Source organism: Sorex araneus, chromosome 1 (genome assembly GCF_027595985.1).
Source record: "Sorex araneus isolate mSorAra2 chromosome 1, mSorAra2.pri, whole genome shotgun sequence".
Classification (NCBI taxonomy): Eukaryota; Metazoa; Chordata; class Mammalia; order Eulipotyphla; family Soricidae; genus Sorex; species Sorex araneus.
This window is the reverse complement of record NC_073302.1, coordinates 369,382,932-369,396,282: the sequence shown is the minus strand read 5'-3', so window position 1 is coordinate 369,396,282 and position 13,351 is coordinate 369,382,932. Positions and strand designations below refer to the sequence as shown.

At 44.2% G+C, this 13,351-nt stretch overlaps 1 protein-coding gene across 1 annotated transcript in view; it reads left to right on the top strand.

Annotated features, from left to right (window-relative positions):
* Positions 1-13,351, top strand: part of DNAH11 (dynein axonemal heavy chain 11) — a 323,685-nt gene that overhangs the window by 301,801 nt on the left and 8,533 nt on the right. The window contains exons 75-78 of the mRNA XM_004604267.2: positions 1,099-1,290; positions 4,848-4,967; positions 7,039-7,281; positions 12,491-12,673. Coding sequence (XP_004604324.2) covers positions 1,099-1,290; positions 4,848-4,967; positions 7,039-7,281; positions 12,491-12,673 — 738 coding nt within the window. The remainder of the gene's footprint in view (positions 1-1,098; positions 1,291-4,847; positions 4,968-7,038; positions 7,282-12,490; positions 12,674-13,351) is intronic.

Below are 13,351 nucleotides of genomic sequence, written 5' to 3'. Positions count from 1 at the left end.
ATAGAAAGTGACAAGCAGGGCCAGAAATTTCCTTCACAACGATACGCACTTGTGCTCAAAATCTATTGGCAAAAGTTTGGTCCTCTAGCACATGTGGTACAAAGGGAGTCTGGAAAGCAATCTTGTAGTGGGTGGCAGTATTTTCAGATATTCTCTATTAGGACTGGAGCGATAGGGCTGGAGCGATAGCACAGTGGTTGGGCTTTCGCCTTTCACGCGGCCAACCCGTGTTCGATTCCTCCGCCCCTCTCGGAGAGCCCAGCAAGCTACTGAGAGTATGGAGCCTGCACGGCAGAGTCTGGCAAGCTACCCATGTTGTATTCGATATGCCAAAAACAGTAACAATAAGTCTCATTGAGAGACTTATTGTTACTCATTAAGTAATGAGTAAATTGTTACTCGTTAAGTAATGTTATTCCTTAATTGTTTGTTAACAATTGTTACTCAATGAGAGATGTTACTGGTGCCCACTCGAACAAATCAATGAGCAACGGGATGACGGTGCTACAGTGCTATTCTCTATTACTGCAGAATGAGCAGGTTTGAAGATCATGGCTACACCAATGAGGAACTGTCCTGAGATCATCCATATTCTACAAGAATTTTGCAAGGGAAAATGATGTCAAGCCTTATCATCACTCTTTATTTATTTATTTATTTTGCTTTTTGGGTCACACCTGGCGAGGCACAGGGGTTTCTCCTGATTCTTGCACTCAGGAATTACCCCTGGTGGTGCTCAGGGGACCACATGGGATGCTGGGAATCAAACCCAGGTTGGCCGCGTGCAAGGCAAACGCCCTACCTGCTGTGCTATTGCTCCAGCCCCTCATCATCACTCTTTAGATTGTGTCCTTTTATTTTCTAGTGATCTTAGAAGCAATTGAAAGAATGTGAAGCCAAATAAAATTTCCTCTCCAACACCAGACTTGCAAATGCCAGTTAATCTCCCATTCTGCTTTCAGGGCTCAGTAGCCAGACTTAGAATCGCATGTTCCTGCTGTCTTCATCCCTCCAGGTCCCAAATAAGATTACTGACACTCAGACTCTAGACCTAGAAAATGACCGGATGGATAATCCAGCGTGTTTCTCTTCTCCCAGGATACACTTGAAGGGTGCTCCAAGGAGCATGAATTTAAAAGCATCCTCTTCTCTCTGTGCTACTTCCACGCCTGTGTTGCAGGGCGACTGCGGTTTGGCCCCCAGGGCTGGAGCCGTAGCTACCCCTTCAATCCCGGAGACCTCACCATCTGCGCCAGTGTCCTCTACAACTACTTAGAGGCAAACCCGAAGGTAAGCACCAGTGTTCGGATCACGTCTTCCACACAATGCATTGAACCGGTCTCCAGGCATTGCCAAGATGGAACTTAATTTTTTTGAGGCTACTATTGAAACAGACACTCTCATGCACATTCTGCCATGAGTAACAAGAAACCAGATCAAAAGTATTCCAACAGTAGATGCCGCAACTTCCTAACGTAGGTCAAACCAGTTCTACATCAACAGCTTAGTGCAGAAGGAAAAAAAAAATGTCCTTCATTATGTTAACAAAAACAGTAGTTTACATGTGCATATATGCCAGATTCATTAGGCAGGTAATGAAGCATTTGCACAAATGTAATTACATACAGCAATTCTGACAGTTCATAACACTGCATTAATAATCACTACAATTAGTTCTGATGATGGAAGCAATTTACAGCGCGTCACATGTATAAATAATGGTGCATTTCCTGCATATGTCATTATTATGTATTAAGGATGCCACCTTGTTGTGACTTTCTCAGTAATGTTCCCCTTGATTTGATGTTAAAGGTAGATGAGAGATTTTATTTTATAGCTAAAATGTTTTTTACAAATGAGAATGGCAATGTTTCCTCAGTAACATTTATGTAGACTCTTCACAACCCAGGAGTTGCATTTCAAAAAGAAAGAACTTCCAAACTGATCTTTTGTATATTTGTTTGTTTGGGGGCCACCATGGCAGAGCTCAGGGCTTCCTCCTTGTTCCAGGCTCAGGGATCACTCCTGGCAGGGCCTGGGGACCATATGAGGTGCTGGAGATAAGCGCCTTGCCTCTGTACTCTAGAATTTTCTCTAACTTAGTCCTCATCGAGGGAACTTTTCCCACTAAGTTAAATCTTAAAATTGAGCTATGTGTGTCAAAATCAGCCAGCTCATGTGCTAGACCATGGGCCAGTGCTGGTCTGAAAGCAGAAAAGGTGGGAAACTATTAGTCTAGTGCAATAATTATAAACTTCCCCGCTCAGGAAAGTGCTGTCCTCCAGTTTAAAAAGATTAAACACTTGGGACTAATTTTCAGTACAGTATGAGGTCAACCTGGGTTCAGTCCCCAGCACTGCATATGACACCCCCAAGCTCCACCAGGAGTGGCCCCTGATGCAGAGCCGGAGTAAGCCCTGAGCACTGCCAAGTGAAGGCTCCTAATGCCCAAATAAAATAAAATTCTGCATATAGCATTATTATGCATTCTGGAGAGAAATTGTCACACAAGGCTGACACCTCTTTCAGCTGCACCCTGGACATAACTGAGGTAGAAATAGAAAGAAGAGAGTCATCACATGTTTCCCTGTCCAACTATCGCATCCTGTGATACGCCTACACCATTTGATTGTCCTGTGGCTCCCCAATGCTGTTCCAGGAGGAACACAGCCTTAGAGTTTGGCCCTGCCACCCCTCTCATCTTGGCTGGAGTCATACCCCATCTATCACAAAACCAGTTCCCAGGATTTGAGGATTTATAGTAGTTTGGTTGTACTGTACTTTTTTTTTTTTTTTTTTTTTTTTGCTTTTTGGGTCACACCTGGCGATGCACAGGGGTTACTCCTGGCTCTGCACTCAGGAATTACCCCTGGCCGTGCTCAGGGGACCCTATGGGATGCTGGGATTTGAACCCGGGTTGGCCGCGTGCAAGGCAAACGCCCCACCCGCTGTGCCATCTCTCCAGCCCCTGTACTGTACTCTTTTCAATGAAAAAAGAAAAAAAGCCAAGAATTTGGAGAAAAAGAACCAGTCATCGTAAAGAACAGATCCCAATTGGATTAAACTCTTGAGGGAGATGCAAATTGAGTACTAATATGTAAAACAGGAAGGGCTGGACTGGTAATTCACCATGTAAGTTACTTGCCTTGCACCCAGTTTACCTGAGTTGAATCTCCAACACCTCTCCCTCACTTCCAGCCCGCCAGGAGTGCAGAGCCAGGAGATACCCCTGAGTACTACTAGGTGTGGCCCACAAAAATAAATAAAGCAGACATTGAATGTAATTTCGGAGGGGAGCAAACAATGAAGCCAGTTTCACATCAGTTTCGTGGAAGGGGTTCCACAAGGTGGCTGAGAATCAGCTGCAGCTGTCTCAGTTCCCCCGCGCTTTTCATTGCCATCAAACTGATTTAAGTTTGAGGTTCATTTATTCAAGTTGGAATAAATCTGTAGCAAGTACAGGGAGTAGTTGAAGCCATTTTACTTCTGTCACATCGCACAGCACAGGAAGGCTATAATTAAGTTTTTACTTGAACTGTTGGGAGGCAATGGACTGCCCCCGGGGGTATAAAGGTTCCTGTCTGGAAAGGCTTCATCGCAAACTGGCATGTTTTGCAAACCCAGAGGAAGCTAACGGGAGGCTTCAAACCCTGCTGGGCCAAGTAAAGAGGAGCTACTGTGACTCCTGGACTGAAACAGTGAATGGTCCTTAGTTGCCAGCTGAGAAGAATCATGCCCGGGACGAGCCCCAAAATCATGCAAGGGATAGAGCCCCCAAAACCAGTTGGGGGCAAGAGAATTGGTTTGTTAGGACTTCAGGAAGGTGATGAAATACTAATACAGCCCAAAGTCAAGTTACAGTGGATATCTTCCCAATGTAATATGTTGGTGCCCAACTGTAACTGTTAGGATGAGCCCATGGAGACTGACCTGCAAGCAAGCAGGGACACAGACCCCATAAATATGGGTGAGCCATGACTTGTGAGTCCAGACTGGTCTGGACAGGGTTAACATCTCTTCCTTTGGCTGCCTTTTTGCTCTTAGTATTACATAGAAGCAATCTTCCCTTTCTCAGAGATCCCTAACCAGCTCAGCTTTGGAATGCAGACAGTCTCTCACATTCCCTTATCACTGCAGGTGCAAGGGGCTGTAGCTCATGGTGCCAGGCTGCTTGGCCTTGCATTCCTCTCTGAAGGCTGCAACCACTGGGCTTGCAGAGTGACAGAACAATGTAGCCTTGATGTCTCAATGTCCCTCCTATAACCCCCTTTCCCCGTTAATGATTTCTCTGTACTGAGTGCATTAGATGTGTGTACGTAGGATAGTAAATAAGAGGTAATGGGACGCTTCTTCGCCACTTCTCTGCCAGAGCGAGCAAGGAGCCTCTCAGCAAATCTCATTTCTCTCACGACTCCTATCTCAGTGCCCCCGGCCAAAAGAATATTCACACAACAGTAATATCAAGAAATCTGCTATAAATTGAATTATGAAAACGTCAGACCTTAAAGGCCCTGGGACCCCACATCCCTCCATCATTTTTGGATGGGAATTTTAAATATGTAAATGATTTGCATAGCATGTTTTAGGAATAATTAACTCCATTTAGCATTAAAATTCAAGAAACAGGTGGATTTTTACTTCATCATGCTAAAATACATAAAGAAGAATTCTCCCAAGGAATTCATTGCAGGAACTTACTTTCTGAGCCTATTTTAAATAGTCTGTGGAACAGGGCTTGAAGCACTCGTCCCAGGGGTACAGAGAGAGCCTGAAGTACGGGTGGGCTGTTCTGAAGCAGATGTCTTGGGCCCTGAAGTAAACTGCTTGATGTCCTATCCCCTACCCAGGTCCCTTGGGAAGACCTGCGTTACCTCTTTGGTGAAATCATGTATGGGGGCCACATCACAGATGATTGGGATCGCAAACTGTGCCGGGCATATTTAGAAGAATTCATGAATCCTTCTCTGGTAAGCTATTTTATTTGACTGTGGAGAAAATCTTGGTAAACATTTATAAAATTAGTTTTGTGCTGTGTAGAACATTCTTGAATGCTATCACTGCAGATTCTTGAACATTTGTGAGTTAGTCTGGCCCACCTTCAAGAGGGCGTGGGCATTTGTTCAAAGTGCAGAATCTTGGGTGGCAGCCCAGACTTCTGGAACCAGAATCGGAGTACAGGGTCTTTTCAGTAACCCTGGGATTTTACAGAAGTGATGATGTTAATTCATTGTCTAGAGAAGGGACCTAGGCGTGATAATTTCCCCAGGACACTGAGTCAGCATGAAGAGTCCCCTATACAGAACATAGTTCTTTTGATTTTGAGGACTGTGAAATCGGTGTCATTCAAGTCATGTAATATTCTAGATGTTTCACTCAACTGGATACATGCGCAAGAAAATTGTGCTCAGGTTACTGAATTTTTCATGTCACCAAATCATAGAATGTTCTAGATTTTTCACTCATCTAGATATTACTCGTGTGTGTGTGTGTGTGTGTGTGTGTGTGTGTTGAGGGCAACACCTGACTGTGCTCAGAGATCACTCTTGGTCCTGTGCTCAGAAAACCATATGTAGTGCCAGGAAATAAATCCAGGTTGACCGAATGGACAAGCAGCTTATCACCCTGTGCTCACTCTCTGGCCATGATTATTGTATATGCCTTTTGGGATACAGACAGCAAATGAGGTCATGTCTGAGCATGTAGGCTTTCCACCAGTCTGGGGCTGTAGACTGGAGCTGGAGTGGCTGTAGAAAATCACACATGTAGGACCAGAAAATAGCACAGTAGAAAAAGCACCTGCCTGGCCCACATCTGACCCAGGTTTGATCCCCAGCATTCCATATGGTCCCCAGAACCCACCTGGAGTGATTCCCTGAGCCACAAGCCAGGAATAGACCCTGAGTACAGCCCAGAAGGCCCCCAAACAAACAAAAAATCATACTTGTCCTGTTTGTATTAGACCGGGAGCCCCTAGACCGTTAGACTAGGCCATAAGAGTGGTTCTCACCCCAGGGCTAGGGGGACATTCATGACCAGCACATATTTTATTGCAGGAGATAATGAATAGTGACTATCTCCAAATGACAGAGAGGATAGGTTTCCTTTCATGTTGGGGTATAGGAGGTATGTGTGACAAAGCATATCCAATCATAGAGGGAAAAAAGTCACTTTTAAGAAAATTATTGAGAAAACCTAGGCATAAAATAGCTGCATAGGTGATAGTTTTAGAAAATAACATTAAATACATATAGAACGAATTTACACAAGAGACTGAAAAAAACAAAATATGTGCCTCTGAAAATGAAAAAGAAAAACAATCCAAGAAAAAATCTGAAATTATTCAAGTTTACTAGAAAATGATAAGCATTTGATTGACTATGACTGTTTAGGAGAGTCAGACCCATAAATGCTTTTCATTATGCTTTGAAGAATTACGTTGGAATGTTGAAAAGATTTGGTATTGTTGCCTCCAGAATGACTGTCAGCCTTCTTCCCCAGCTCAGTGAAGTAAGAGGACTGCAGAAATGCAAGATTGTTCCAGATTTTCATTCCCTGGGCACCAGGCATTGAATACTGCTGGATGCTAGAAATGTCTTGGGGACTTGGGGATCTTGAGATGAGCAACACTGATTCTATCCTAGCATTACTTTAATGCTCAGTATATACTGCCCTGTAAAGTGTCCTTTGCATACTCTTACACACATACATTTTTCAGCAGATGCACATATAATTATCTTGTATTCCTATGCACCACATATAAAATAGTTTAAAGAAATACTGTGAAGGACAGAACCTGTTCTTCAGAAAGCAGGTACTTCGGAACAGAATCTGTGGCTTTGTCTGTGTTTCCTGGAGTCCTCCCAGACGACTGCTGCCATCAACAAAGAATGACTCGCTGGGGGAAGGGGTAGGGAAGCCTGCTACTGACCCAGTTCTGTGCTGGAACCTTCTTCAGCAAAGTGTTCTTCAAGCATATAGGAAACAATGCCTGGTGCTCCTGTAGATTTGGATTAACAGACTTTTCCTTTGTGATCCAAGATTGAAGATGAGCTTCAGCTGGCCCCCGGCTTTGCAGCCCCACCGAATCTGGATTATCTGGGCTATCACCAGTACATAGAGGAGAGGCTTCCTCCAGAAAGCCCCACCCTCTACGGCCTCCACCCAAACGCTGAAATCGAATTCCTCACAGTGATGTCCAACACTCTGTTCCGTACGTTACTGGAGATGCAGCCCAGGAACGCACTCGGCAGTGAGGAGCTGGGGCAGTCCACTGAAGAAAAGGTAGACAGACGGTCTTTCCTTCCGTTGAAGCATGATAGTGTATGTGTGGTGAAGTGCATTAATCTTGGATCCAACTGCACAAAACTGGGGCTGGAGCAATAGCACAGCGGGTAGGGCGTTTGCCTTGCACTCGGCCGACCCGGGTTCCATTCCCAGCATCCCATATGGTCCCCTGAGCACCACTAGGAGTTCATTCCTGAGTGCATGAGCCAGGAGTAACACCTGTACATCGCCAGGTGTGACCCAAAAAGCCAAAAAAAAAAAAGACAAACTGCACAAAACTCTATCTTTGTATGTACCCCTATAAGCCACACACAGATCAAAATTGAAGCATTTCTAATACTCCGAAAGTAACATATACTCACTTCCAGCTTAGACATCACTCTGCACTCTGTCACAACTATCACTGGATTAGCTTCATGTTTGAACCTCAATACACATATAGACTCTATAGTATGTACCCACTGATGCCCAGCTCCTTTTGCTCCATATCATGTTGTGAGGTTAATTCATGCTGTTGCATGTACCACTGGTTGACTTTTGTTTGGTATTCTATTATAGGAATATCTAATTTTTCACCACCAAACAGAGGACAGATGTCTGGGTTGACTCTGGGTTTTCATTTTTATGAATAGCTCAGCCGCAGCCATTCTTGTAGCCTTTTGTCAACTGACAAAGGTTAGCTTTCCCAAGTAATCCTCTCCTAGTGCTCATTTCTCTAGCGCCAGAAATGGAGTTGCTGAATCATAGGACAGAACGTGGAGCTTTAGTGCACACTCTGTTTTCCAAAGTGTTTGCACCAGTTACACTCCACAAATTGTGTATGTGAGTTTGTCCTCTCCCTTTGTGTATTTTGTGTAGGGGAAATGATAGTTCATGTTTTCACAATCTTCTGTTGTTGGTTTAGGGCCACATCCAGCAGGGAAGGGGGCTAATCCCAGCTCAGTTCTTGGGTGTCACCCAACAGTTCTGGTGAGCGGTGGGGTTTAAGGCATCAACCCCAAGCCTCCCACAGGCTAATCATGCACTTTAACACACTGAGCTATATTCCTGCTCCTTGGTTTTGACTTTGTTGTCTTTCATTGAGGAATAATACTGGGCACCTTTCCATATACATGTGGCCGTGTGTTCATGTAAAGTACATGTTCTAGCTACTTGAGCAAGTAATTAGGACGCCATTTGTTTTCTTGCTGATGCATCTCTTTCTCCTGCACCTCCCCCTCCCCCTCTATGTGAATTCTTCGTAAGATGTATATATTGCAAATACCCTCTCCAAATCTGTGGCTGCCTTTTACCCTCAATGTATTTTTAGCTCTATCACTTCATTATGGTGTCATTTTCACATTGTGTTGGAAGACTGGTTTTATTACAGTATTCTTTTTCTTTGGTACCAGGAATCCAACAGCATTATTATTCTTTTAAAGGTATCAAATGTCCTAGAATAGAGGTGTGAGAAATGGGCATATAATACAATTTTTACCACTGGATTAAAATTTGGCTTCTACTTAATTTAAAATATCAATAACTAACTTCTCCAAATAAACTGGCACTCATTTTTCTGTCAAAATTATTCATCAGGATCTGACTGACAAGAGTTCAGGCTATTGACACACGTTCACCATTAAATCTAATTATAAGTGAGGTCCCTGGAACTTTCTATATTATCTTTGAACAGCCTTTTATTTCCTATCTTTTTTGTGTATGGTAGAACAGGTTATACTCCTAGCTCTGTGCTCAGAGATCACTCCTGGTGGGTTCACGGGACCATATGAGATATCTGGGATGGAATCGGGTGGATACATGAATGGCAGATGCCCAACCTGTTCTATTGTCCAGCCCCAGTCTTTTACTTCTTGTAACAAAAGTTTGAGTCATTTCTTTGTGCTTGTGTGAAGCAAATTAGGGGGTTGTTATTGTTGTTAAATGTTTGACTTTATTTTTTTTCCTTTTTAAAGAGCCTTGATTTACAAAGTTATTGATGGTGAGTCTTACGCATGGGCTGGAGCTCAGGAATTGCTCTGGCGGAGTTTGGGGAATCATATGTGGTGTCCAAAATTGAACCTGGGCCTGCCGCACAGAAAGTAAATGCCCTCCCTATTGCACTACTACTACAACTGCACAGCAGTTGGGCATTCACCTTTCACGTAGACCCGAGTTTGATTCCTCTGCCCCTCTCGGAGAGCCTGGCAAGCTACCCGTGCATATTGGATATGCCAAAAACAGTAACAAGTCTCTCAATGAGAGACATTACTGGTGCCCGCTCAAACAAATTGATGAGCAACGGGATGACAGTGATACAGTGATACAGTCTTATGCATACAGTATTCCAGCATCAGTCCCACCACCAATGTCATCTTCCTTTCACCAGAGTTCCCATGCTCCCTCTTGCCCCACATCTCTGCCCTCCCCCATCCCTCCACTTGCCACCTTGACAGGCACATTTTAAAGTTCTGTGGTTGTCGTTGTGATCTCAGGTTTTCAGTGTTGTTGAGTCTGAGCTTTGCATATATAGCTGTAGCACTCTCCCACATCACCAGTATACCTAAGGCCCCTGACCCGGGTTCCCCTGTAGCTTCCCTTTCTCTTCTTCTTCCTTCCCCCTCAGGTTCTTTCTCTCATTGTCCTTCTCTTCCCTGTACTCTGGGTCAAGACTGATCTAGGCATTTGCCTTTACTACACTACCTTTCCTCACCCAGTTATTCTATATGCCCCAATAAATGAGATCATCCCATTTGTCCATCTTCTGGTTTACTTCACTCAACAAATCTTCCAGTTCTGACCAGGTTGATGCAACTTGCATGATTTCATCATTCCTCATAGCTGTGTAGTATTCCATCATGTATATATACCACATTCGCATAATCCATTATCATTGGACACCTAGGTTGATTCTGTGGTTAGCTGTTGGACTAACTGCTACAGTGAATTATGGCATCATGTTCTTTTTGAATGTGTTGTATTTGGGTGGATGCCCAAAAGTGGAACTGTGCGATCATATGGCAGCTCAGTTTTTAGTTTGCTAAACTGTTTTCCACAGAGTTGTCCCAGGCAACATTCCCACCAGCAATGGATGGGAGTTCCTTTTTCATACATCCCCACCAACAGATTGTTCCCATTATTTTTGAGATGTGCCATTCCCATTGATGTGAGATGGTATCTAATTTTTGTCTTGATTTGGATTTCCCTAATTATAAGTGATGCTGAGCATCTTTTTTCATGTGCCTCCTGGCCATCCATGTCTTCCTCTGAGAAGTGTCTGTTCATTTTCTCTTCTTATTTTTTAAAATTATTTCTTTTGAGGGAGAGGGGATTTGAACCATATCCAACAGTGCTTAGGGATTACTCTTGGCTTTGTGCTCAGGAATTGCTCCTGGCAGAGTTTGGGGAATCATATGTGGTGTCCAAAATTGAACCTGGGCCAGCCACAGAGAAAGTAAATGCCCTCCCTACTGTACTACTACATTATCCTTCCACCCTTCACATTCTTTGACAAGGTTTTTGAATTTCTGTTGTTGTTGTTGTTGTTGTTGTTGACTGGATATCTCCTGGACATCAACCCTTTATCTAACATGTTGAGTGCAAATATTTTTTCCCAGTTTGCTGTCTTTTATTTTTAGTCTGTGTTGCTTTCACCATGCAGAAACTCTTTAATTTGGTATAGTTTATTTTATATTCTATTACCTTTGCCACTGGTATCAGATTATTGAATATACTTTTGAGGTCCAAATCTTGGAGCATTCTGCCTATACTTTCTTCAATGTACTTTATGGCTTTTGGTCAGATCTCAAGATCATTGGCCCATTTTGAATTGACATTTATGTAGGGTGTGAGATATGGATCTAGCTTTGATTATTTTTGCATGTGGTTATCCAGTTTCCTCAGCACCATTTTTTGAAGAAACTATCTTCACTCCGTTTCATGCTCTCGTCTGGTTAAGGAGCCTCATCCTTTGCAACAAAGAACTAGAGAATGCACAACAAATGAGATAAGATACCTCCACATCCCAGAGAGGCAAAGGTGCCCAGAGAGGCCAGGTGCCAAGCAATTTGCAAGTTTGTGATCAGAATCTTAAGGCAGTGGGGCTGGAGTGATAAGACAGCGAGTAAAGCATTGGCCTTGCATGTGGCTGACCCAGATACAATCCGCAGCACCCCAAATGGTCCCCGAACCCCTGTCAGGACTGATCTCTAAGCACTGAAGTGAAGCGGGTGGTCCCTCCCCACCCCAAAAAAACCACAGGCAGTAATTTGAAAAATCAAGGAGAGCAGGAATACAGCATAAACCTGGAAAGCAGGTGCTGCTCTACAATCTGTATGCTGATCTGGGGGCTGGGCGGAGGTGGTGTATGTTAGATTCCCCCGAACTTGCATGGAATACAGATTATGTACTCAGTCACAACATCCATAAAGATTATTTTTTCAACACAACAACTATAGAAGAGTGATCTTCAGGCCGCTGAGAATGAAGATCTAAACTGACCCCAAAGTTGTAGGATAGTCAGGAAGGCAGCATAAGCCACCAGAATCGCTCACACTCAAGGGCCTCCTTGGTGCCTGGGGCATCTTGAATGGCATTTTCCAGGAGCAGAGTATGTAGCACTGTAGCACTGTCATCACATTGCGCATCAATTTGCTCGAGCGGCATCAGTAACGTCTCCGTTGTGAGACTTGTCATTACTGCTTTTGGCATATCGAATACGCCACGGGTAGCTTGCCAGGCTCTGCTGTGCAGGCGGGATACTCTTGGTAGCTTGCCGGGCTCTCCAAGAGGGATGGAGGAATTGAACCTGGGTCAGCCACGTGCAAAGCAAATACCCTACTCGCTGTGCTATCGCTCCAGTCTGAGCAGAGTATAGAAGGCAAAAATGCAATACCACAGTCGAGGTTGTTTCCTCTGATTACGTTAGCTGGTGAGTTCTTACCTTCCCTGAGCATTGCATAAACTGTCAGGAGTAGCTACTCCTCCCAGACTAGGCTGGGGTCTTTACGGAGGGCAGAGGGCTGGCAGTGCTGCTCTGTGCATACCTTTTTAATGTTAGCAGCTGTTTCTGGCAGCTATATTATGACACTTAAAAGTATATATTCATAGTGACCAAACATGAAATCAGAAGATTCTAAATCTCTCTCTCTCTCTCTCTCTCTCTCTCTCTCTCTCTCTCTCTCTCTCTCTCTCTCTCTCTCTCTCTTTCTCATATGTATGTGTCTGTAAGGTTAAGAATGTCTTGGATGACATTTTGGAGAAACTTCCAGAAGAATTCAACATGGCAGAGATAATGCAGAAAAATCCCAGCAGAAGTCCCTACATTCTTGTGTGCTTCCAAGAATGTGAGAGAATGAACATTCTCCTTCGGGAAGTCCGAGTATCGCTCCAACAATTAGACCTTGGTTTGAAGGTACGTTTCCCAGTGGGGACTGGCATGGCTTTGCCTCGGGGCAGACAGTCACCGTGTAGCCATCCGAGCCCCTTGATGTAGGAGCGCTCGTGGCTCTGTGTCCGTCCATGGTTCCTGGGATCTTCAACATATTCAAGATTGAAAATACTGAGTAATGAAGATGTTCACTGTCATCCCATTGCTCATCGATTTGCTCAAGCGGGCACCAGTAACATCTCCATTGTGAGACTTGTTGTTGCTGTTTTTGGCATATCAAATACGCCACGGGTAGCTTGCCAGGCTCTGCTGTGCAGGCAGGATTCTCTCGGTAGCTTGCTGGGCTCTCCGAGAGGGAGGGAGGAATCGAACCCGGGTTGGCCATGTGCAAGGCAAACCCCTACCCGCTGTGTTATTGCTCCAGCCCATGAAGATGTTCAGAGTCAGAAAAATAGAAAAGTTTATTGGAAAGCAGAAGAGAAAACAACTCCCCAGCAGGGGGAGGAACTTAGGGCAGGACTAAGAATGGCTTGATTGGGTGGGGGTTATAGGAAAACTGGGTCTATGTGTTACCAAACAATCAGTATTCCTGTTTTCTAGAGATGTCTTGTTAACTTAGGGCCTGTATTTCTTGTTACGGTAAGATGAGCAGCTCGCATTCCCACTTAGGCTGGGGTTGGGGGGGGGGGGTGCTGGTTTCTA